The 24,707-nt window shown below is 35.3% G+C and overlaps 1 protein-coding gene across 1 annotated transcript; it reads right to left on the reverse strand.

The window, feature by feature from the left end:
• Nucleotides 1–516: 516 nt before the first annotated feature.
• Nucleotides 517–24,308, reverse strand: CEP126 (centrosomal protein 126). The gene is given in 10 exon segments (XM_035542809.2): nt 517–570; nt 776–840; nt 3,591–3,800; nt 4,321–4,408; nt 4,703–4,824; nt 5,477–5,638; nt 7,887–8,064; nt 8,067–10,001; nt 18,414–18,609; nt 24,208–24,308. Coding segments are annotated over 9 exon segments (2,940 nt in total). The 5' UTR covers nt 18,540–18,609; nt 24,208–24,308.
• Between the last annotated feature and the right edge of the window lie 399 nt (nt 24,309–24,707).

The raw sequence follows: 24,707 nt of genomic DNA on the forward strand, positions 1-24,707 counted from the left end.
ATGAAGTATACAGTCATCTGGCTGTATTTTTTTCCTAAGTCAATAAACATTAATATACATTAGCTTCAAAATATGCAAATATACGTTTCCTAACAAATATACATTAAAGGAGGAGATTGATATTACAGGAACATAAATACTTACTTCTGAATTACAAACTGATCATTTGAAATGTAAATTTTGCACATTGTGCACTTATTTCCCTATTCAGTTCTTTATATGGCAGGTATCATGATTATTTTATTTCAAACTGACAAGAACTAGAATACATGAGCCAAAACATAAACACTTCCTGAAGAAAGGTAATACCTATCACTTACATCTGCAAGTCCAAGTAACAATTAATTGTATTACCAATTATTTTATGCACTACCACACATCATTCTCCCTCTCCTCTCAAAATTATTATGAAATACAAATTAATTATGAGTTATATATAGTTCAAATGGACCCTGCTACATTATTATTCCTTAAAAGTTCTTGAAACTTCTTGGACTTTGCAGGTGTCTTCAGATTTCAAAAGGGAACTGAAGCCAGAGGATAAGGCAGTCGGGTATAAACTCTCAAAGCCTGATTACAGTAATACAAAGTTCATTAATGTATTACTTTTTACATAAATAGAATGCTGAAAGTCTGGCAAGCCATTTAAACAGATTGATGTAAATATTTTCAACTATATTTTTCCTATAAAATAAGCCACTTTGTAGGAAACTAGGCCAGTTTATAGTAAATATAGCTGAATAGGAATAAAGCTGAACTTATTTAATATACTTACTAAAGGAGTGATTATCTGTAAAACACCTGAGGCAGATGGGTTTCTGGTAATGGCTTCTTGAACATCTAAAAGTAGAATCAAAGTATATGATAAATATTATTTAAACCAAATACTGGAATAGAAATATGATTCACAATCAAATATTCAGCACAAAACTTCATGAAGATTGTGGAAATGTAGTTTAATAGAACTGTTCTTTTTTCCTCTACTGATATCTGTTGAAGTATATGACACCTCTGTATTTTAAAAAATTCAGCTAGATATCTGGAAAAAAAAAATCTACTGTGTCTATAAAGAAATCTAAATCTATAGAAAAGTCTGTCAGGTGCTAAAGCTGGCAACAAAACTTCCAGACTTAGATTGGTTAGTGACTAACTTATTAAACAAACGAACAAACAAAACCAACAATAACAACAACAAAAAAACTACAAAAAAAAGCAAACAACAAAAACCCAAAACCTACAAAGTTACGCAGTTTCAGGCACTTAACTTGGTAACATGTGAAAACAAAGCTGAAAAAGGTGAATAAAAATGGTTTAAAATGCCATGTACTTATGTGTCATGTAAGTACTTTACTTATAACACTTTACTTACTAACTTAGAGGTGCATACTTCCATGTATTTCCATGTCATATGTCTACCTGTAAAATTTCACAGCTTCCTATGACCAATTTTATTTCCAAAATAATTAAGCAAGGTAAATTTAGAATACACATATATATGTATTATTTTAATTTGCACAGTCACTTCATTTGTAATCCATTGACTTCTATACTTTAATATTCCTTATGTTCTTTTCTTAGTTTCCTCAGTTTTCTTTTTCACACTGTGCAAACTTCAGCTTTATTGCTTCCAATTCCTTTCCTGAATTTGCTTTTTTTTTTTTTTTTCAATTTCTCTGTTATTTATACAGCAATTTCTTTTGTATTTTCTTGCATTTCTCTTTTCCTAATGCATACTTTATTGACCTGAGCACATCATACCAAAACTCCTCTCCTACAAAAGAAGGAATTCTTTACTTCCATTTGCCTTGAAGCAAGAGGAATGAGGTACAGTGTCAGGAAATACTGAACCACAGCTAGATGGGAGCTGGAATTTTAAGCTATAGTTGCAGAAAGTTTCTAAGAGGTTTCAAAGTTCTTTTATCCTGCTGTTGCAATTTACAGGAAACTGAAACCTTTTTCCTCAAAGTCAAGCAATTCATCATTTGATGTGGAAACATATGGATAGTGTGTTGGAGTTTAACGCCATAAAATAAGCCCTGCTCTGGTATGATTCTGGGCAACACAAACTATTGGGGTAAACTTTGGTAAACTGACCATGAAGTAATGCAGTCCACTAAGAAAGTTAAGTAGAACAGTGAAATAAAATCAATGGACTTCAAGAAAACAGACTCCTGTAAACTTGAATAATTGGCAAGTAAAATTTCAAATGAAACAAATCCAAGCAGAAAGGAAAAAACAGCAGAGTTGGAAGTTCCATAAAAAGCAAAAATGACAAGCACAAGTTATTCCAATGTATGGAAAGCCATGAAGAGACCACATGGACTAAGTCACAAGGTCCCCCATTGATTTCCAATACTGTATCATGGGATGATAGAATATCCCAAGCTGGAAGGGACATAAGGTCATAAGAATCATCAAGTCCAACTCACGGCTCCACAGGAGACTACCTAAAAATTAAACCATATGTCTGAGAATGTTGTCTTGGAAAGGACGGAACACACAAAATGCAGAAACTGTAAAACTGCTGAGAATTTTTATAAAAGACCTGCATGATCATGGTATCAAAGAATCATAGAATCATTTTGGTTGGAAAAGACCCTTAAGATCATGTCCAACCATCAGCCTAACACTACCAAGTCCATCACTAAAACACGCCCCTAAGCACCACATCCACACCAGGCATGGCAATTCCATCATGTAGGTCAAAGCAAGTACTAACCACAAGATATAATAGCAAGAGACTAAATAGTAAGTTAATTCTACATGTATGTTAGTTCTAATATAATGACCAACGAAAGCATTTATCCACTGGAGAGAAAAATACCAGGAATGGACTTTTTCTCAACATTCTTCAACAAAATGTCAACTGTGATCAGATAGCTCATATTAAGAAACACTGGCATAAAGCTGGTAAGAAATTGGTCTGGCATAGAAAAAGAACGGGGTGTAGAAAGCTCAGGTAAGTCTGACATTTTAAAAGTATTTGTGCAAGTGATATTCACATAAACATTTAGATTTGGCTGCAGCAATCTCAGAACTGCATTTCCTTAAGAGTTCACAGAGAAGAAGAACATTCCAAGAGACTAGAATAAAGAAAATGAAAACCTTTCATTATAAAAGGTTAGATATACGAAAATACAAAGTATATAATAAAGAGTAATTATTTGCAAAAAATAATTGAAAAAAAAAACTGGATGGATAAGCATCGGAAGAGATTCCTAAGTGAGGCTTGTACTTGTTTAAAGAACAATTTTGAGAAACATCAATTACAAACAACAGCTACTGTTGAGCTGTTTCTGAAGGGCTGAACTAGTTTCTGAAGGTGTCCTCCAATCATATTTTGATTTTTTTTTTTGCCTTTTGACAAAGGCAAAGTCACCATTATTTTAAATTAATTCTGTCGACTATAAGAAGGTTTAATGATTTTGATCTACTGTTTGCTACAGTTAGCAAAGAATAATAACAAGAAAATAAGAGGAAAAGAGATTTCTATCATGAGATTAATGTTTTTAATCCAAACTAATCCAAGACAACAAAATATAAAGTTACTTAACCACTTGATGTAGGATCCTATTTATTATCAAACTTACTTTGTAGCCTTTGATTGAGACGATCAAGAGACTGGAAAATCTTCTCTTCTTCTACTGAAAGTGCACTCATGCCTAGACACGGAGCCCTGTTAAGCAGAAAGGGTTGTCTTGCTGGTTGCACACCTTCCATAGCTGCCAGGATTTCATCTTCTGCAGCTGGTGTACTTGCTAGTTTTTCTGCCATAAGAAACTGAGCAGTGCTTTCTGAAACTGATGAGATTACAGGGGTAAACTCAAGCGAGAAGAGCTCATGACATTTAAATATACTGCTTGCTTTTGTGACTATGGGTCTGTGAAACAAAATTCACATTAAAAGATCAAAAAGATGGCAGTCAAGAAGCATGATATGTTATAAAATTATATAATTAAGATCACTAATGTGTTTTACAATGGGGATGACTTGTTCCAGAGCAAGTTCTACTAGTCTTGCAAATATATAATAAACCAATACCTGTCCATATCATACTGTTTTGTATGATACATACAGCTATCATACAGCTAAATGCAATCAGGAACAGAATTAAACTTGACTATTTGTTCTTATGCATTTATAAAACCATCAATGTCATAACATATAATGCTGTATTTTACATTTCTGTGAAAAAAAAATAGGTCTAGACAACAAACTAGAATCACTGACGCTAAAAGACACAAGTGATGTCACACAGTGCCTACATTAGGTCACTACTTTATGTATAACAAAAAATTGAAGTGAGATGTGTTACTATACCTTCTTCAGACTTGTAGGTGTTATTCATACTTTGTGCTGGATCAAATGCAGATTGAATAGGACTCAGCTGGACAGCATATAACGAATTCTATCAAAATATTTTAAAACTATTTTAAGTGTAATTTAAGGTAACTGTATTACTTTCTGAACATTTTTATTTATTATTTCATATTACTAAATGTTTCAAGTGCAAAAATATTAGTGCATACTAATTCAGTAGATGTATTGAAGTTGATTGTATTATTTTCATTAGTAGTGACAGCAAGCTGACTTAGCACATTGATTCAAAATTGTGACATAGAACAGATCTTTGATATACCTGAAATTCTTTCAATTTTGAGGAAAAATAAGCTTTTTTTTTTTAATAGTATCAAATATTTACCTGTGTATGATGAGTAGATGTCTTTTTAGATGCCACAGTTTGCCTTCTCTGTTCTGAAAAAGTTCTGTGTATATGTTCACAGTTGTCAAAAATCTGTTTTTGTCGTGTAACAGGAACAACACCTTAAATGAGATGCATACAAAAATAAAATAAACACATGTAAAAACATGATAAAGAAGCAAAACTATTAATGGTGAATAAATTTCTCTGTCAAAGTTTAAATGTCTATCTTATGGATGTTTGCATTGGATCTCTCTAGATTTATTTTCCTACAGTGAACAGTGAAACAGGTGCTTCTAAGGCATATTTACTTTAATCTTAGGATAAGACTATAAAATCCAGATGTGGATTATATGCACTATATAGTATTTTCCCTCAGATAGAGAGGCCTAACTTAGACATTGTACTTCAAATTTATCTCAGTTTTGTCTGGTGTAACAGTACATTTTCATAATCAAACCATCAGGTTTCAAAATGAAAATTAAGTTCTAATTTAAATTTCCACGCATACAAGCTGAAGATGCAAATCACTATTTTCACCTGCAAGTCAGGATCTACATATCCAAGGTGACATTATATTCTCATTTGTAAATAGAGTTACTTGAATTCTTCTTGGGAATATAAATTACCTATTTATTTATGTAATTGTAAATTTAATGTACAGCTTTACAAGTAGAAGTTCATGACTAGGCCAAGGAGTCTTTTAGTGATTTTAACAGAATTTTTGTTCTTTACTTGTTATTATAGTGATATTCAACAAAGCAGCATTCTTACTGTTTGCAGAGAAAGAAAACAATTCATTCATCCTAGAAGAAGGCTTGATAATAGTCTTCTGGCTGCTCTCACCAGCAGTTATACAGGATACAGGAGCTTTAAAAGGTTGCCATTTAGTTATATGTGAATTATTGTAATGTGACACATGATGCTGAATAGCACCTGAAAAGAAAGAGAAATGTGACTGTGTTACATTGAAATTTGAAAAGAACCAAAGAAGAAACCCCGTGTTGTATTAGTAATCACATAACGTTTCTCTGAAAAATAAATTCCAAAGTTACTCTACTGATACATCAACGTTTAATTGAATCAGTTTGCAAGATTAGATCTATGACTAGGAAAGACTCCTTTGGGAAATTTAATACAAAATATAACAAGCAATAGTATATTTAAGGGCATGAGATACTGAGATATGTCTGTTTTACTCTAAGCATGTGCATTAGTCCCATGTTTATCACACAATCACAGAATCATTTAGGCTGGAAAAGACCTTCAAGATCATCAAGTCCAACCATCAACCTGACCTACTGAATCCTATCACTAAACCGGGTCCCTTACTGTGCCCACAAGGCACAATTTGTCTCAGGCTGAATGTTAAACACATTTTTAAATCATTTTACTGGCTGAACACCAAAGAAGTTAAAATAATTCTAATATCCAGCAATCAGAGGATAGCTTGTGTCAGCCAGAAAATACACCATTTCAAGCCTGGAACCCGAGTTAAATAAAGGAAGCCTGGAACCCCAGTTAAAGGACGGTCCTCATTTACGACAATTTTGTTTATTCGGCTCATTCTCACTTTCTGTAGCACATATTTGGCCACACATTGCAGATCACATTTTCCCACAGACCTTAATGAGCCCTGTGATAGTGCCACAGCAGATAATTTACTCAAGAACAACCCAGTATTCAGTCTCTCTAGCAAGCCCTTCAGGACAAAGACCATGGTGATCTATATGCATTTGCAGGCAATAGAACAAATACTAGCCAGCCATTAAGACTTATCTAGAGTATTTAAAATAAAGAAGACAGGGCCACCCACCCCAATTTTAAAAAGAGGTTGCTCAGCTCTTCCTCTAAAAGAGCTGCAGCTCTGTGACACTGGGGCTTGTTCACTGATCTGATATGCAAATAAGGGTATCAACAGGCAAGTACCTCTGCTGGAGGCCACGCATGGTAATGGCAGACTTCATTCATTTCCAATGTAAAATCAAATAGGCTAACTTAAGTCACACATATCTTTAGCTCATCTGTTTGCCTTTGAACTGGAATGGACAAGCAGATAAAATTTCTCATTTCTTCCACCTCCTTCAGGCCAAGAATATTCATCCAGCTCTGCTTCCATAGTTAAAACTATGTATTTACTGTAGGTAAAACGAGAAACAGTTTTTTTTTTCTTTTTTTTTTTTTTTCTTTTAAGGTTACGGGAATGCCTTATTTTGCTAGAAAATCTCTCTGAGCTGCGTGGCTGATCACAGCTTAGTCAGCAGGTTGGAGTGCTGCGTGTACCTGCAGCAGGGGTTGTTTCAGGAGCTCTGCTTCCAGCTGCAGCCCTCAAGAGAAAGCAAAGCAGCATATAATATAGAAACTACCAGCAGAAGGATGCCATCACTGCCTGAAGGTACAGCATATAGCTGAGTTGCAGAGGAGAAACAAGCTAAATCAAAAAGTATGAAACATTTTGAAAGGTAAACCCCAAGAGATTAAAGTTTATTCTCCCAAAACTTCTTACACATCTTTTCTCTTACCTTACCAATCACGTTCTGCATCATATTGCTCCTAAGGTTACTTTCTAATAAATTGCAAGAAAAATCCCTGAAATTTCTTAAAATTTAAAAATTTGTATCTTTATAAAGTTCTTTATAAGTCAGACATTTTGAAGAACAGCAAATTTGTCTAGTATAAGTTTTTCATTGTTTTTTTTTTTTTAGTATTAATTGTATTAATGAGACTAAGACTTAATAATTTTAGGCATTTACAGTCTCAGCATTTTAAAAACACGGTAGATCTACATTTCTTTCACTTCCAGGTGGCAGTGACTTGAATAACAAGCTATGACTCCCAGTTACCTTGTAAAAATTGCTCATATAAACCTACTTCCTCTTATATCATTATTTAGACCACCTGTCACATCTGCTCATTAGTCAGGTATATAATCTTAGGGAAAGCACTTCCTTTTCATTTAATATTGTAGAGAGCTTATAAAAATGGGGATCCACATTTGAGAGGCCTCTGGGCATCACTAGAATAGAAATGATAATTACAAATGTTGAAAGCTTGTTAGAACCAACTATTGTGTGAATTGAAGAAAGGCTGAAGGTTTTAACTAAAAACAAATTTGTGATGTAATTTAAAAGTATGTTCTTATGAACGTCCCCCACCCCAAAAGCCCAGACACATGACTCTAAACCAGCAGCAGAGTCCTTTGGAGCTAGGGCAGCATGCAGTCCTTTCCATGTACTTCTTGTTTTTTCAGCTGTTGGGATATGATCAAGATGTAATCCATTTTCTGCATTAACAGATCTTTCAGTGCAGGTTACTGAATGATCTTGACAGGCACTTGTCTGACCACTATTTACAGAACAAGTATTTTTTTTGCCAAAGGTTCGTATCTGGACGTGCTGCAGCAAGGTGTGTCCAAGTCAGAATTACAGGTAATGCTCTCTCTGCGTGCTCTAGTTCTCCTAGTTAAAGTTTGATCTGATAACAAAACATGCCTTTCATTGAAATAATTACCATTTGTAGTGGCAGCTTGAAGACTGGAGGAAGGCTGTGGCTGAAACCCCAGGCTGACCATGGTTTTGCCACTTGTGTTTCCCATTGTAGGTGCAGGTGGTGGGTAAGGTACCAGCACCCTGCCTCGAGCTGCTGGAATTGTGTTGGCTTCAGTGGCTGACTGTGGATAGACCGGGGTGCCTCTTCTGTTCTTCAGCATAAAACCCGACTGGGCTCTTACGGGTCTTGGTCTTCTGGTTATTTTTGGCTTATTTTTGTGTTGATTACCTCTGTAAATTTTAGATTTGTTATTACATACTGGGGGTTTGCCTTCTTCATCTTTTGATACCACCCAAGCTTTTTTAGCAAAAGAGGATCCAGTAGACATAAACATATTCAGAGACACGCACTCTTTATTTGACGTTCCAGAATTAACATTTGGTTTTGATATATGAGAATTTTCCTGGTGATTTCTTGTGAATGTGGTGTTTGAAGAGTGAACAACCATATTTAAATTAGTCCAAGGAGCATCACTTGCAGTTTGAAGACATTGCAGCTGTGCAGAAGATATTTCACTGGTATTTTTTTCATAGCGTTTCTCATCATTTTCCGTTATTATCTTGTTAATCTGATCACACCATCTTAGTTTCCTATTGTTTTTTTCATTTTCTGCACTTTTCTTCTTCATTTTTGCCAGTTCCAAACTGTCTCTGATAGACGACACAGATCGAGCTCCAAAACTGATCCCATGGTTCATAACCACAGCTTTGAAATGACTGGGTTCATATTTAGATTCCTTCTTTAAGATACTTCTGAATAGTTTTGCTCTTTTTCTGTTGTAAATATTGTTTTTCAGGGTTTTGTGCTGTGCAGGAATGCCAAAACTGAACTCTGTATCAGACACCAGTGACATAGTTTCAACTGCATTCGCCTTTTCTTCCTCCTTGTTATTCTGTTGCTTAACATTGCACAGAACTGAGGCATCCCGAAATAAAGATGATCCTTGGTCAACGTCATCAACACATCTAATGTTTTCTTCTTTTGTTTCAATCACTTTTCCCAAAGTATTTTTAAAACAATCTTTACTAATGTTTTTGTCCTTTGGCAACGTATCAGCTGTGCTGGGAACACCAGTGGAACACCTCTGATTAGGAAATAAGATTCCAGATGTTGCAATAGGTTCACTGAAGGTTTGCACAGATTTACTTCTGTTTTGTGGGGTCATTTTAAAGCTCTGTTCTCGCATCAGATCCTGAATTCTTTCTCCTGGAATAGAACCAGGGCTGGCCCAGGCTTTGCTAGGACTGAAAACAGGATGACCAGTGGTCAATGTGCTGCCCGTTCCAGAAGATGGATTCCTTCTTTCTTCTTTTATATTTTGCAGAAAAGTAAATGCTTTATTTACAGAGCTTTCTTGATTACCAGAAGTAAAGAACTCTGCAGCTTTTTTTGCAGATCTGTGAGCAACAGATGATTCCTCTCCTGAACTGTTTACATGTTCAGCAAGAATTAGAACGTTATGTTTACCTAAAAGATCATGAACAGGTAAGTTGTTGTGGCTGTTTTGGGAATCTAAATTTCTCTGACAATTATTTAGGTGTATGTTTTTAGAAGTATTTTCAGTTGCATAAATCAAATCATTGCTCCTGGTCTGTGATTTTCCAGGATTATACTGGGCACAGTCACACTGCGTAGTCAAAGGTGATTCACTTGGTGGTGTGCAATTTCCATTTTGTTCCCCAGCCTCAAGACTGTCAAGACTTGATAAACTCTCTGAATCGTCTGTTTTCTCAACTTCTTGATGAAAATTCTGAAATATAGACATAAAACCAGACTGTTAAGTTTATCATTTTTTTTTCTTCATTGATACTAGTTTTTCATTTTAACTAGAGGTTAGGCTAAAATACAACCAATATTGGGCCCAATGTTTTTATGACTGAGGGTCACAGCACTACTAATGTTTCCATCACATCAAAATTTACCTGTGTTTAATTGCAAAAGAAAATGATCTGCTTTTGGGATCAAATTCAGAGGAAAGAACTGCATACTTCGACAAGTCTAACTGTAAAACTTATAACAATTCTACAATATCAAAAACAAAGGACCAAGACTAGGGGAATCTAAGCAACACTATTGTTTCTGGATTACCCTATGACACATGATGATTATCGTACTCTAACACGCAATGGAGTTTACAAAACAAAAGAGAATCCATGAAAATGCAGATTTGATGTTAAAACTTCTCCAAACTTGAATTATTCCATAATACTAGACTGAACATCTTTGATTGTTTGTTTTTTTCACACAAAGCGCCACAAGTAAGGAGGATTTAAATGTTGTCATGGCAAACGCAACAGCTGTCATATTCACACTCCTTAACTCCCTCTCCTCATCTTTCAGAAAGTGGAAAGTATCATTTGCTCTGTCCAGACTGATCAAGTGTAAGGGTATAGGGCATTCCATGCCCTCCCCCAACCTCCTCAACATAATGCAGCAATGAATAAGAGAAACAGGCACCATTCAAATTGCCAGTGGGGTGACTTTATGTGCTATGCAGGCATTTTCTTCACTAATACTTCTCCATCTAGACACTAAGATGCCTGACATGGTTGAAAATACATATTTTCTTAAGTACAAGATTTGAAAATGCACATAAATGTCAAGGAAAACATGCCTATTATCTACTTTCACATTCCTGTATTCTTCTCTCTCTGTGCTGTTAAATCCACTTCCATGTAACTGAGCTGCTAAATTATTTTACACTATGCATTGGAGAAAATTGTGATAAAAACTAAGGGGAACTGCCTTAGGCATAAAGCAATGCCATTTTTTTGATTAGTGGCTTTAAAAGAGAAAGGTTCCAAGTGGCAAAATCTGTTCACCTAGGTGAGTTATTATATGTCCCTCTGGAAATTAGAATAGAATTAGCATTTTGAAAACTTAATAAAGTGTGCATAAAATTAGTGAATAAGAACATATTTTTGTAGTAAAACTGTTTATTCTAGCAAAAAAAAAAACATAACATTGCATAGTTTATAGCTGTACAAATATTTTAAATTGCAAAATAAAAATCTGAGTGGGTCCTGAAAGACTTTTTATGATTATCTTGCCCTAAATGTTAAGAGGTTGGTACAGTCTTCTATTATAGTTATGATCTGAGATAAAGAAACTAAATACAAGAACAAAGAACCAAGTGTAGAGAAAGATCCCTTTAGGGAACGTTTTTAAATTAAAGCTATACAAACCGGTGTCTTTCTAATAGAAAAGAATAAATAACGCATTGTTAGTTATTTATTAACCTTTATGTTTGGCTAAATTGTATTGTTAACCTTTGCTTGAACTTAACCAAACAAGGAAAAGGCATATGCTCATAGGTTTCTGTACCAGGCCAAATTGAAGAACTAACTCTGAAATTTTCAAATGGGAAAAGCAAAACAAATCAAAGCAAACCATCAGTAACAAGAAAGCAGAGGTGTCTGGCTTACTTCTTGTCTGAACTGGAGACTGCACCTGTATGCCTAAACATGCACTTCTAAAATGACTAGGTTAAATATAGGGAAAAAAAAGACGTAATGGTTGATATAAAAAAAACCAAACACCTGTTTCTATAGCAGGTTAGCTTAAAACTGCTTTGTAGAATGTAAGAAAAGCTGCAACTTTTAAAAATTAAAATCAAAACAATTCAAATATTTTTGGTTCAGAGGTTGAAAACAGATTTAATCCCACATTATATGTAATTTTACTGCCCTTGTACAACAAAACCTCATGGGGACAAAAGATTTCAGTTGAGGCAACGTCCAGAAATAAGTTTGAAACTAAAAATGAAGAAGGCGTCCTCATTTAAATGCATAATCACTTTTACTTAGTTCATACAAATTTAGCTCACATACATTTATTTTGTTGTAGCATGCAATTTAATCATTTCACACATGAAGGCTGCTTATCATTCTCACTAAATATTTACATGTTTTATTTTGCTTTTCTAGTGTACTTTGTAATTGAAGTGAATGTCACATTTTCTTCTAAAAACACATAAAGAGTACTATGCATACAGACCTCAAAAAGCACTCAGCAATTATTCATTCCTTTAGTGGTCAATAGTGGTAGGGAAATAAACCTGGAAATCACAATCATTTGTTTTAAACTCTGAGAATATTATAGGATGATAAGGCAGCAAAAATGTTCACAGAGTGTACTATGCCTTTATTTTCTAGATTTGTGTATCTTTTCTGTTACATAAATACAATTTATTGTATTGCCTGTTGCCTTCATTTTCTTATGTCCCTAATACAGGAAGCCTAAACCCAGCCTGTCCACATACTTGGTACTTTGGGAGAGGGAATACTTCTGAGGAGTTAAAGAGGTCCTTTATATGTCTTAAGACTTAGAACAGCTGTTTTAAGCAATTTCATTTCAGCAAAGCACTCAAACAAAGAGAAAACATAAGCCTAAGAAACCTTGCATGAGGCAAATGAAAGAATAACATTGCAATAAGTATAATATTAAGAGAAACTGACACATGAATTTTCTGCCAACAGACTCTATCGGAACTCCATTACACCAAAGAGCTGCCATATACGTATTTGACATTTTCTGCAGAAGTGCTGACTGTTCACAGTTCCAAGAAATGAATGAGAACACTCTTCTGAAGACAAATACTGTAAAAATATTACCTGTTCTGAAAACCCAGGCTCCTCTCTTCTCACACTATTTGCTAATTTTGAGAATTTTGATTTTGATTTTTGGTTTATTTACAGGAGTTCTTTGTGTGTTATATGGAAATAACGCTCTCTCTCACTTTTGTTGTGAAGTAAAAGACACCAACGTTCATAAAGACACAAAGCTACCTTTCAAAACCAGTGAGGTACCTACACATCTCTACTGGTTTTGAGTTCACCACCTTTGGAATGGGAATGTCCATTAGAAAACTAGCAAACTGTTGTCTATGCATGCTTGGAAAACACATACAATTCATGGCACTACACAATGCTGATTTCTCAGATGATTTGGGCCAAGAAAGCAAATGCCACTGAGGCAGGATTTTGGTTCCTCTGTTAGACAACAGATCCAGAACATTCCACCGAACCCACCAAAGAAACTATAGAGATGTGGGATGACCAGAGAAAAACTTCCTACCAACACTCTTGTTTTTTCTAGTTCTTAGATGTTTCCTACTTCCTACCTGCTTTTTTTTTTTTTTAATTATTGTTTATAAAAACATGCATCTACCTTCCCCTAAAAACCTACTGGATGTAAAGCTGATATTCATATGCTTTTCTTTCCACTATTTGAAAGCATAATTAAGTTGGCTGTTACAAGATCTGTGAGTTTCCTGGGTCCCAGTTGTTCTCTTCCTGTTCCTGTCCGAATTCTGAGTGTCTGGATTAACGCTTGCTTTCTCGGTTGGTGAGCCACACTTCCTTATGAGATGTGCCAGTATCAGGCATTAACTGCACAGTAAAGCTCAAGCTGCAAAGATCTACAGAAGTGCTGCTGAGGATTGATGAGAATTAATACTGTATAAAATTGAAAGAGGTGGCTATGTTTCTGTTCCCCAGCCACCACGAGCCTACTAGGATAGAAGAGGAATACGTGAAGAAAAATAGTTAAATTTTATTTTGCTTTCCACTTCACAAAAAGAGGTTTATCTCTTAAAACAAAACAAAACAAAACAAAATACATCTCTGACATCTTCAAAGGGCAGAATTACTCTAGACAGAGATACTTTAATCTTGGTGAGAAAGCAATAGATTTCACAACTTCCCCTTGAGACATTGGTATATACTCTTTCTGACAAGACCAAGTTACCATAATATAAAATCCTGGCAGATCAGCGTGCACAAACTTTTTTATTTTCCATTCCCTTCCTGCAAGCAAACATTTTATTATTACCATAACCACAGTAAATAAGAGATCAAATACTGTTGTTTTTCCCTCTTTTCCTTCCCTTTAGCTGCATTTATGAACATTTTATTCTGTTCCAATAAAACAAGTCACTTTAAAAACAGCTCTGAAGAAATGGAGAAATAATCTAGTGCATAGCTGTATATATATTTGATATATACATACATATATATATGGATGTATGTATATGAATATAAAAACAAAAATAGAAGCATGGCAATATGTATGGCAGTTCTTATGAAAAAGTATATGCTTGTAAAGGAGTAACAGGTATATATTAGATGACAGTTCTCAATTTCTCTTTTTCTATGCTTTGTGACCTTTGTATGTGTAACAATTCTTATGTTTTCACAAGCTAAGTCTTATTAACATATTCATCTACCTGTGAAACAAAATCTTTTGTACTGAAAATGCTGTTTCAGCTTCAATTCTATATGATCTTCTGTTAAAGCAGGGCTTTGAATGGAGGCAAAGTGCTCTTCAAATAAATGAACATCCAGATTGTCAGATACAAACTTTGTAATGTCATTTTCTACAGCACAGTCTTGGAATAAAATGCTAATTTACTTTAAAAAAGACTACTCTGAGGCATACATAACCAAAAAAAGTCTGACTATTAAAATAAGCAAAATAAGTTAGTCTGGAGATAAATTTCAATGTGATTAGTAACCCTTATAGCAACTGTGAAGTTGCTTTGGATTAGTGAAATAATGTGGATGATAGTGGTATGTTGCAATACTGGTTGAAAGCCAACAAAAGCTGAGGCTCCCTGATCTTGCTAAAAGGAAAACCAGTAAGGAAATCACTTGAGTTTGTCACAAAACTCAAGTGATCAACATAAGAGATGTTAACATTCACAGTTAAAAGTCAAAGATGACCAGAATTTTTTGGTTTAAGGTGACCACAGAAACCTATTTCCAGTCTTTGCATGGTCTTCTCAAAATCAAATCTGAATTCAATTCAAATCCCATTTTATTTTACCCCTCCCCTTAGAAATCTGTTTTCCCAATAACTAGCCCTGACCGTTCTAAAATTTCTTCACTCCTGGGAGAGATCCCATAGACTGGCACTCATTTTTTCCATGCTGGTCTCATCTATGCCTCTGAAGAGTCAGAATAATACAATACATTCTGCTAAAGGAACCTTTGTTTAACTCATTCCAGTCATAATACAAACGCACTTGAAAATGAACTCAGGTTTTCTGCAAGATACCTGACACATTTCCATTTCGTACCCACAGTCCAAACTCAGAAGCCCAGTAACACAAACAGCTAACAGTCATACTGGCCGCTCATTCATGCAAGTAAGGCAACGTCCATAGCTACGCGTTCGCAGCATCTGCTGCTTTCACTCAGTGTAACATCAGTTAAGAAATATTCTTCAGTATTTCCCAGATACCTACTTAGCCCTATACATAGCATATATAATCACACACTCTATAATAGGATATAAAGTATTATTGTATTAGAGATAATACAAGAAAAACCCTCTGACCTCTCGGCTTGGGTTGCAGTTTCTAAGAAGTGATACCTGTGTCCCTGCTTCAATAAATAGTGAAGTATTTTATGGCAAGGGGAACCACAGAAATGACAATAATGAGTACTTTGAGGGATGCACAATATGCTTTAAAACAAAAGGACAGCAAAAGTAAAATTCCTGTTTCAATCAGAAAAAGGATTTAAATTTGGATTTCACAGATACCACTTGAATAATCTAATCATGGTCATGTAGAGGAGGGAAGAGGAAAACACAATCTCCACGTTGTAATCTATAGCTATTTTGTCTGTGAATTCGCTCTTCCTTCCAAGTATTTTGTTAAAAAAAAATGAAACAATAGAGATAAAATGTGAAGTCAATCAAACAATTTAATTCAACCCTAATGTGTTTTTCTGGAAGAGCATAAAAGTATTGTACTGACCAAAACAGTTTCATATGGGCACCGAGTTGACGATGTGATGGAAAGAAAAAGACAAAAGTTATATGAATAATATTATTCCTTGACATAGTTGAGCCATTTTAGTAGGAATTTTCATTATTCAGCTCCAGGCAGGTGCCAAAAATAGAAAATTTCAACACATAACATTTGGCAAAATGTTACGCAATTGCGGGTAATGTCTTTTGGTCAAAAGCTGCATGCAGCTTTGGCTAAAGACATTGCTATCAGCTCCACCTTAAAGATTTTATTTATGCCTGCAATACAAGCAGGAAAGAACTGTGCAAAAAAAAAATCCCTCTGATTGAGAATGAAGTTAACAACATTAATTTCTTCGAAGTGGAGTTTATTTATGGGCATACAACAAATAATAATTTGATGTACTGACTCAGATGCAACTGTTGCACAAAACAAAATCTATTGCTCTCAATATCTGAAGCACAATAATTTTGGAGAATGGTAAAAGGGTCACTAAAAACCTTGGTTTACTGCTGAAACTATACAAATCTTTAAGGTTGGAAAGCAGGGAACACACCAAATCTATGGGTAAGGTCTACATAGAACTTTATTGCCCTGTAGGAAAGAAAAGAATTTTAGGAATCTTTATAATCCTGCTAGGCCTGTAAAAACAGAAACAAAGAGAGGTTAAAGGACCTCAATGGTTGTTAGATTGCAAAGCATGTGCACAGTGAAATACTTTGACGTTCATTTCAGAAAGGCAAGTGCTGTTGAAATGACTTTGGACAACAGACAGCAACAAGACTACTCAAGACTATTCATGTCAGTAACATTAGTAAGAGTATTATAAATACTGCTTCACATCACAGAAAGTCACAGCACACATATACACCAGCTCAATCCAAGAATTAAGCTTCCAAACTCAGGCTTTAGAACAATGACAATAGCTTTTTTGATTATTTTTCTAATCAGAGTCCAAAGCATGACATTTCAAGAAAGAAAGTCAAATGCTTCAAGTATAAATAGTTATAATTTTAAACTATTTATCAGAGGGAAGAAGATGAGCAACCCCTAGTGGTAGCAGAAAAATATATTCTGGGATAATCTTAATAGGACCAAAGCATTTTCAAAAAACATTAATTTGTAAACACATTAATTTGTAAATTCCTATATTATATGCAGCATCTAAAGCTGATTATCATATAAAGAATGAACATTAATCAACAAGCTTGCCAGTAAAAATGTTCCTTCTGTCTCCTCAACCTTTTTGAAATTTACTCCAGTTGAGTGAGATTTTCTCTACTAGCCATCAGCTTCTCAAGATTCTCATGAATCCCCACCAGAACAAAGTGGGTACAAAGACCGAGATGAATGTGCCTGGAAACATTTATATCAGAGAACTCCAGATATATCTGAACAGCACACAGGCCTTCAAAAGTTATCCATAAGGATGTATTAAAAGGAAAAGTCCTTGCTTTTTTTTTTTTTTTTTAAAGGAAAAGTTCTTGGACAAATCCTTGTCCATCAATGACCCCAAACCTCTAACCATTACCAGAATAAAAGCAAGGATGCTTGATTGTGTCAAGGTCATTTCAGACATCATGAGTCCCGTAGTTAGTATTCTAGAAATATGAGTGAGACCAAAATCATGTCCTTTTGTTTGCAAAAAACCGATATTAAAGACATTTCCAAAATCATACATTGACTGACCTAAAATCAGACTTAAAGGTGCAGTTTAAGGAAATCACTTTGGACCTCAGTTCTTCACGATTTTCACTGTGTTTCTAAGGTGCCTTTTGAAACTGATTTGGGGTCCAAAAATTAATTTAGGCATGGAGTTAAGGAGTACTCTGGGCTTGTTACCATAACACTTGCGTCTATTCCAAAGATGACAAAAAAGGACATAGAATCTCTAGATACTTGAAGTCAATGCCCAAGAAATCACCACACATTAGGGAAAACAAAAACAAACTCAACATTTAACCCACCATAATTAAATTGCTATAACATTTTGTGCTGAGCTGTAGCAATCAGCAAAGCAGAAACTTAAGTGCATTATTGGAAGCTGCCAGTTTAACTTTGGAGCTAGCACAAGACTCCTGTGATAGACTAATGCCTAGCTACTCCAGAGCCAAGAATTCTGGCACACAAATCTTAGGTTCAGAGAAAGAAAGACAATATAACTATGTCTGAAGTTTCTGTGAAAATATCCTTACAAGCATTTTTAAAGATTTCTGATTTCTTATTGAAAATATGTATAGTCTAACTATAAATAATCTATTAGTAAGGCAAAGTGCAGTGTGTCTAGGTGTTGTCTAATTGGTAAGGTGTGCTTAACAGTCTTTCATTTTATCATATTCAAGAACATCATTTTCAAGAATTACATTTAAAAAGCATCATTTAATGAATCACATGAAAATATCGTACCTCTAAGTTGCTGAGATGCTGTTTTTCTAGGAGTTGCTGCATTTCTTTCAGATTTTTCTGGAATAGAAGTTGGTTACTATCCATGCTTGTACTGCTCTCCTGCATTGTGTTATCGCAGCCAACCATTGCCGAAATCTGCTCCTGATGGGAATAACCGTTTCTAGATGCTGATGTGGATGAAGTGTCATCTGTGGCTCTTGATGCAAGCAAATAACTTATTATTTTGGCTTCTATGCATCAATGATACACTTTCAAACATGTTCCTTTCCAAAAGTATACATCACCAATAAATGCCTGGCATGTGAAGGAAAGCTAAACTCCATGTAACTACAGGTGGTGTTATTTGTACTGTCTAGCATTAAAACTCTCCAACACTTTCCATTTTAAACCTTCTCTTCTGTTATTTATAAATTGTCAGAGTTTTCTGACTGGGTTGTTGGGTGACTGCCTCAGGCTGGATTATTCCAGAAAATGTCAGCCAACAGTTTGGTCATTTACAGGACGGGAACGTGGATTTTTTTTTTTTAAGAAGGAAAATGACCTTTATTTTTTTCCATAAGGCTGCCTTATATAGAGGATGACTATATACTGCTTCTGTCAGATATTCCCTTACTTCAGACAGTGCGAAGGCCTTGTTGTTTCTAGATGTTGCTTCCAGTGATGACCTGTAATGTCAGTATTGTGGGACATTAAAGAATTTATATTTTCTACCTGAAAAAAAATCTTCAGAGTTGCTATTGTAGCTGTGCACTGTAGTCAAGGTGACCCCAAATGAAGATTGAGGAAAACACAGGTTTCCACAGGTTAGGAATTATCCAGAAACATGGGGCTGGCAGACACCCAGGAATTAAAGAGGCCAGGAAGCATGGGAAGCCAAATGACAAGAAAAATGAGCAATCAGAGACTGGGAAGGTAGGGAGTCTGTAACAAGATATGTTCAGGAAGAAAGAGACCTGGAACTAGGCTGGGTAAGATCACTAGGAATAGGAACCAATGTGTGAAAAACAAGAAGCGAGAAATAGGTAGATATCAAGGATGACAAAAACAAGAAACAAGTAGCTTTAACCAATAAGAAAGGTATTAAAAAGGCAAAAAAACAACAACCAACCAACCAAAAAAAAACCAACCAAGCCCTCAAACCCACCAACTCACAGGCCAACCAAGCTCTAGCCGTTTGGAAGTATAACTGGTACCAGGCTGCCAGCTGTGCTTGACTGCTTGACTTGGTTGCTTGACTGCTTAGGTAGAATTCTCTAGTGATGGACACTGATCCTGTCTGTTGGCTCCAACCTGGTTCAAGGGCCATAAATACCCTTAGTCTGGCATACCCAAAGGGGCATATACAGAAATCGATCAACCGGATCTGCGTTTTGAATGATTAGAAAGCCAAACTCATGTCTTGTTATTTTAGGATCGAATATTCACTCTACTCCACAATGATTACAAATGGTGATAAAAGGAGAAGAGAACTTGGAAGCAGATTATCAGTATAAGGTTTCAGTCAAGTTATTTGTAAAACAAATATACCTTTACCATAAAGGAGAGATCCAGCCTTTATTTTACCAGGATGAACAGGTCCAAGATACGAAATGATATTTTGTCTCAGAAAACCCTGGATTTTGAGTAAGAAACCAAATCGTATTGTCCATTCAATGTGCAAATGTTTTCCAACACTCTCAGGATGCATTTCCCATGCATAGCTCCTAAGCAGCATCAACGTGACCCCTTAAATATTGCTAAAGTGTGTGAAGGTCTTTAGCTACATTTGTGGCAAAAGTGAACTTTTAGTCTATGTGCAAATAAACATGAAAATCATAATTCCATCTCTCTCTCTCTCTCTCTCTTAAATTGGAAATTGATCCACCACTCACAATTTCCCCTTCTCCATTATCAGTGAATGTGATGGTTCATTTTAGATATGGGCAATACGCAGTCTAGGAACTTACAACAAGACAGAACTATTTAACTATTTCATGCCACAAAAAGCTATCTACCTTAACATTCCTACTGAGCAAAGATGAACACTGTAGAGTCACACCATACTTACACAGACCTTTAGGACAAAACATGTGTTGCTTCTTTCTGGAGATGGTTACCATATGTCTAATACATGTACAGAAACTCAATAATCCCTTTCCTTCATTTCACTCCATTTCTTGAACTTAAAAGTTCCCTCTATAGAGCCTTTATCTTTTCCATACTCGTTTTGTATCTAAAATTATACTTTCTATTGAAATTAATCTATTTTCTTTTTAGCTCATCTGTGTCAAAGGGATAAATAGTTTAGTGATACCTTTTCTGTATTTATTATAATATTTATAATTTTAGGACAATGGAAAATAGAAACTTTAATGTCATCAAGAATATCATTATTTTGATATTTGTGAGAAGATTTTATATAACTCTCCCAAAAGGTTGTCTTAATTTTACTGACCCGGTCAGAGATAAATGTTTGGCAAAGTCTGAAAAGGAATTTCTTATTTCTGATGAGACGGCTGAGAGCATAAAGGGAGAACAACTTCTCAAATTTATTTTTAGAACTCTGAAAACTGCATTCTGTATTCTTTTGAACAAGAGATATCCTTGTCAACCAAAGACTTGTACCTATTGTCTTTTAAAGACCTTGTTGTTGTGGACCAGACTGATATGCAGTGGACACAAATCTTTTTTTTCTTTTTTTTGGTAAAGTTTCTTTATATGTATTTGAATGTTTAGATCATTTACATTTATGAAAATTTGTACATTCCACCTTTTTTCAGGGAATATTTTTGATTTGTCATATTGTTTAGTTTCTCTCCCCAAACTGAACAATCAAATACAACATAATCAAATACAACTCCCAGGCAAGTGGTCATGGTATTGAGCCTGCTGGAGTTCAAGAAGTGTTTGGACAATGCTATCAGACATACAGTTTAATTTTTTGGTAGTCCTGTGTGGAGCCAGGAGTTGGACTCCATGACGGTGGGTCCCTTCCAACTTGGGATATTCTTGGGATATGATAAGATTCTATCATTCTGTGAACTGTTTTTAAACACAAAAATGGAAATATATCATGAACAAAGGAACACTACACAATTTCTGCACCTCATGTGCACACATTCCAATGTCTGTAAGCCAGCTAGTTGTCCAAAATCTTTGCTTCACCATTTAATTAAAGCTTACTTGAAGCAAGTAGCTCTACTACAGCAGAGAATACAATCTCTCACTTATTAGGTGTTCCAGAATTTTTTGCCTTTCTCCAAGAGAAAGTAATATTACGTCATTGCATAATTTATTTATTTTTCTACAACTATTTCAACATAGACTTCAAGAATTCTAGAACTTTATAAAATTCACCTACATACAGTTGGTTTTGCAGCCATATTTGTCTTGAATGCTTAATACGGTATTCATTTTTTTCTTTAGAAGAGGACTTTTGATGAATTCTATGCATTCTGTTGCTGAGGGAGGGTAAATTATAATGATGATATATATATATATATATATGTACATATTGGTTTAAATGCTTACAGAAGTGTAAGAAGAGACAGAAACATAGAAAGGGATCTACTGCCTCGTCTGAGTAAGTTTTTTGCTGTCCCAAAATTTTGGGGACTGTCAGACATATTTAAAGGTTTACATCTCACAACTGGTGAATGGTTACTTTCTCAGAAACCTTTTCTGTATCAAAACTTGCTTTGCTTTACAGTTTTGGAAGAAATCTATTTGACCTCTAAGAGAATGTTGCACAATTTTTGGAACCAAGTCTGAATATACATAAATGTTACTTTTGTGACCCACGCAGGGAGAGAACTATGGCTCCCAGTCAAAAACTAACAGGATCTGCCCAGTGCTAACATCTTCTGCAGTAGACTGAAGTAATCTGTGCTGCATAGCATTTGTTCAGTTTAAGTTGCAGTGCTTACAGTGGGTAAGGTGTTGTGTGAGATGCAGACAAAAACACTTACTGTATTTTCTGTCACAAGGAAGAAAGATAAATTCTGCTAGCATTAGAATAAGCAAAGCTTTATTTCATAATAATTTGCACACCTTGCCCCTATAAAGAAACCTTTATGGCAATAACTTAATTCTTTCTCTGTTATTTCTGTATCCATATTGTCCACATCCTCCTTCACCCACCTCATATGGCTACTACCCAAGTCTCCCAGTTACCAGCTGGAGAAGAGGCAGCACATTCTGTGGCAGGTTCCAATATATTCATGTGCTGTCTTACCAGTACTGACTGGCTTGTGACCTGCTAATCCAAATAGGTCAATGTGGACATAACTTTAAAGTGTTTTTCATGCTGGGGTCACTTTGAATAATTTCTTCCTTGCATAGTTTCCATTTTCAAAACTGGAGAAGTAAAATTATGTTTGAGATTCTCTAGCTCTCTCTTGAATTTGGTTACTAGGGGATGAGAGACTGTAAAGAAATATCGTAGAATGGTTTGGGTTGGAAGGGACCTTAAAGATCGTTTAATTCCAACCCCCTGCCATGGGCAGGGACACCTCCCACCAGACCATGTTGCTCAAAGCTCCATCCAGCCTGGCCTTGAACACCTCCAGGGTTGGAGCATCCACAACTTCTCTGTGCTGCCTGTTCCATACAAACAAATAAATTTAATTTCTATAAGCAATCAAGTTACAGAAATGAAAATCAAGGAAAGAATCCACTACAGTTCTTACAAGATAGTGAATTTAAAAATGATATTTTATATTATATAGAGACAGCAATGTAATCCTGTAAGAAATTAAGCAAAGAGTGAGTGGTTTGAAGATGTTCTGAGAGAGAACTGTGAGCCCTTGAAGCACAAGAAGAAGTTTGTAGAAGGTTGGGAAATAAAGAAACAAATGATGATAGTAGGGGAAAGACACAGAGCTGCTGTCCTAAACCAAGCCTATGAGTGAAATGAGACAAAGGATCAGGTGTTTCTGTAGCATTCAGAAACATCTACATGTTTTTACCATAATTTCAACTTGTATTTGGCAGGTAGCTTTTGTTGTTCTTCTTCTTTAATGGCTGCAGTCCACTGGACACAGACATTATCTCTGTTCTGAACATCTGCACAATTTATAGCACATGCAAAATAATTATAATGATAGTAATAACAACAGCAGCAACCAGAAAAATAAAACACTGAACTGAACGGTTGAAGAAAAGTGTGGTTGGAAAGGTGATAGTCAGGAAAGAGTATCAAATACAGCAGATAAACTATACATGTAGAAATGTTCTGTGATAAGGCAATGCATCTTAGAGAAAGTGCTCGGGTAGAGTGAAGAGTATGGAATTCAACTTGTATGTGATATACAAAGAAATTACAGAGGAAATTGTTATCAAGATGCTCAAGATACGTATAAAGGATGAGAAATTGAAAGGAACAACAGCTGGAAAGAAGATAAGATCATGGGATGAATATGCAAGCTACACTATCCTTGACTATCAAAAGAGAAAAATCTGGATGAGAATAAGAAAGTATCTTGACAGAGCACTTTATACTTCATAGAGCAGCAGATGGCTTGGTAACCATGGCAGTCTGAGTCAGGCACAACTGAACGGAGACCAGGTTCACCCTGACTATTCCCAGAATTCCCCTGAAGGGAAAAGGTTTGTATCATCTCCTCTGCTGTTGTACCTACTGGATGCAAACAACTTAAGGATGTTTCATAATATTTTCATTGGAACATTTCACAGAAGTGCTTTCTTTGCCACAGAAAGATGCCCTGCAATTTCTGAGAGAGTAATCATCTGCTGTTTATTGAATACACCAAGTAATTTACTTCTTTTGATCACCAGAATAAACAAAAATGCTTACCTGAAGGTCGTTTTGTTTCTGCTGGGCAAGTACAATCCTGATGTTAAAACGGATCCTTTAATTTGTTCAAGAGCTTCTTCTAGCTGAAAAGCTGCTTTTGTCTGGACTAGAGCTATTGGTGTAAAAAACACAACAGAAAAAAATATTTTTAAATTGGAATATTTTACCATACATGTTTTGGTTAAGATTCTTAAGTTTGGAGAGCCCAAATCCAGACTGTTACAAAAAAAAGAACAAACAAACAAAAAAAAACAAAAAAAAAACAAGTGGTTCAGCATTGTTAGGCATGCTGAAACATCTCGAGTGCCTCTGAAACAAAACCCAGCCTATTTAAGTGTTTATTGCAATACATTTAGTCAACAGTTTTTCTATTTGTTTTTCGACTGCACTGTTGAAAAAGTGGGTGGTTAAAAAATCCAGCACTAACTTTGTTTTCACATCATGATTATTATGTCCATGCACTAAGCCAAAGTTATGACTTGCAGGTGTTTTATAGAGGC

Source organism: Cygnus atratus, chromosome 1 (genome assembly GCF_013377495.2).
Source record: "Cygnus atratus isolate AKBS03 ecotype Queensland, Australia chromosome 1, CAtr_DNAZoo_HiC_assembly, whole genome shotgun sequence".
Lineage (NCBI taxonomy): Eukaryota > Metazoa > Chordata > Aves > Anseriformes > Anatidae > Cygnus > Cygnus atratus.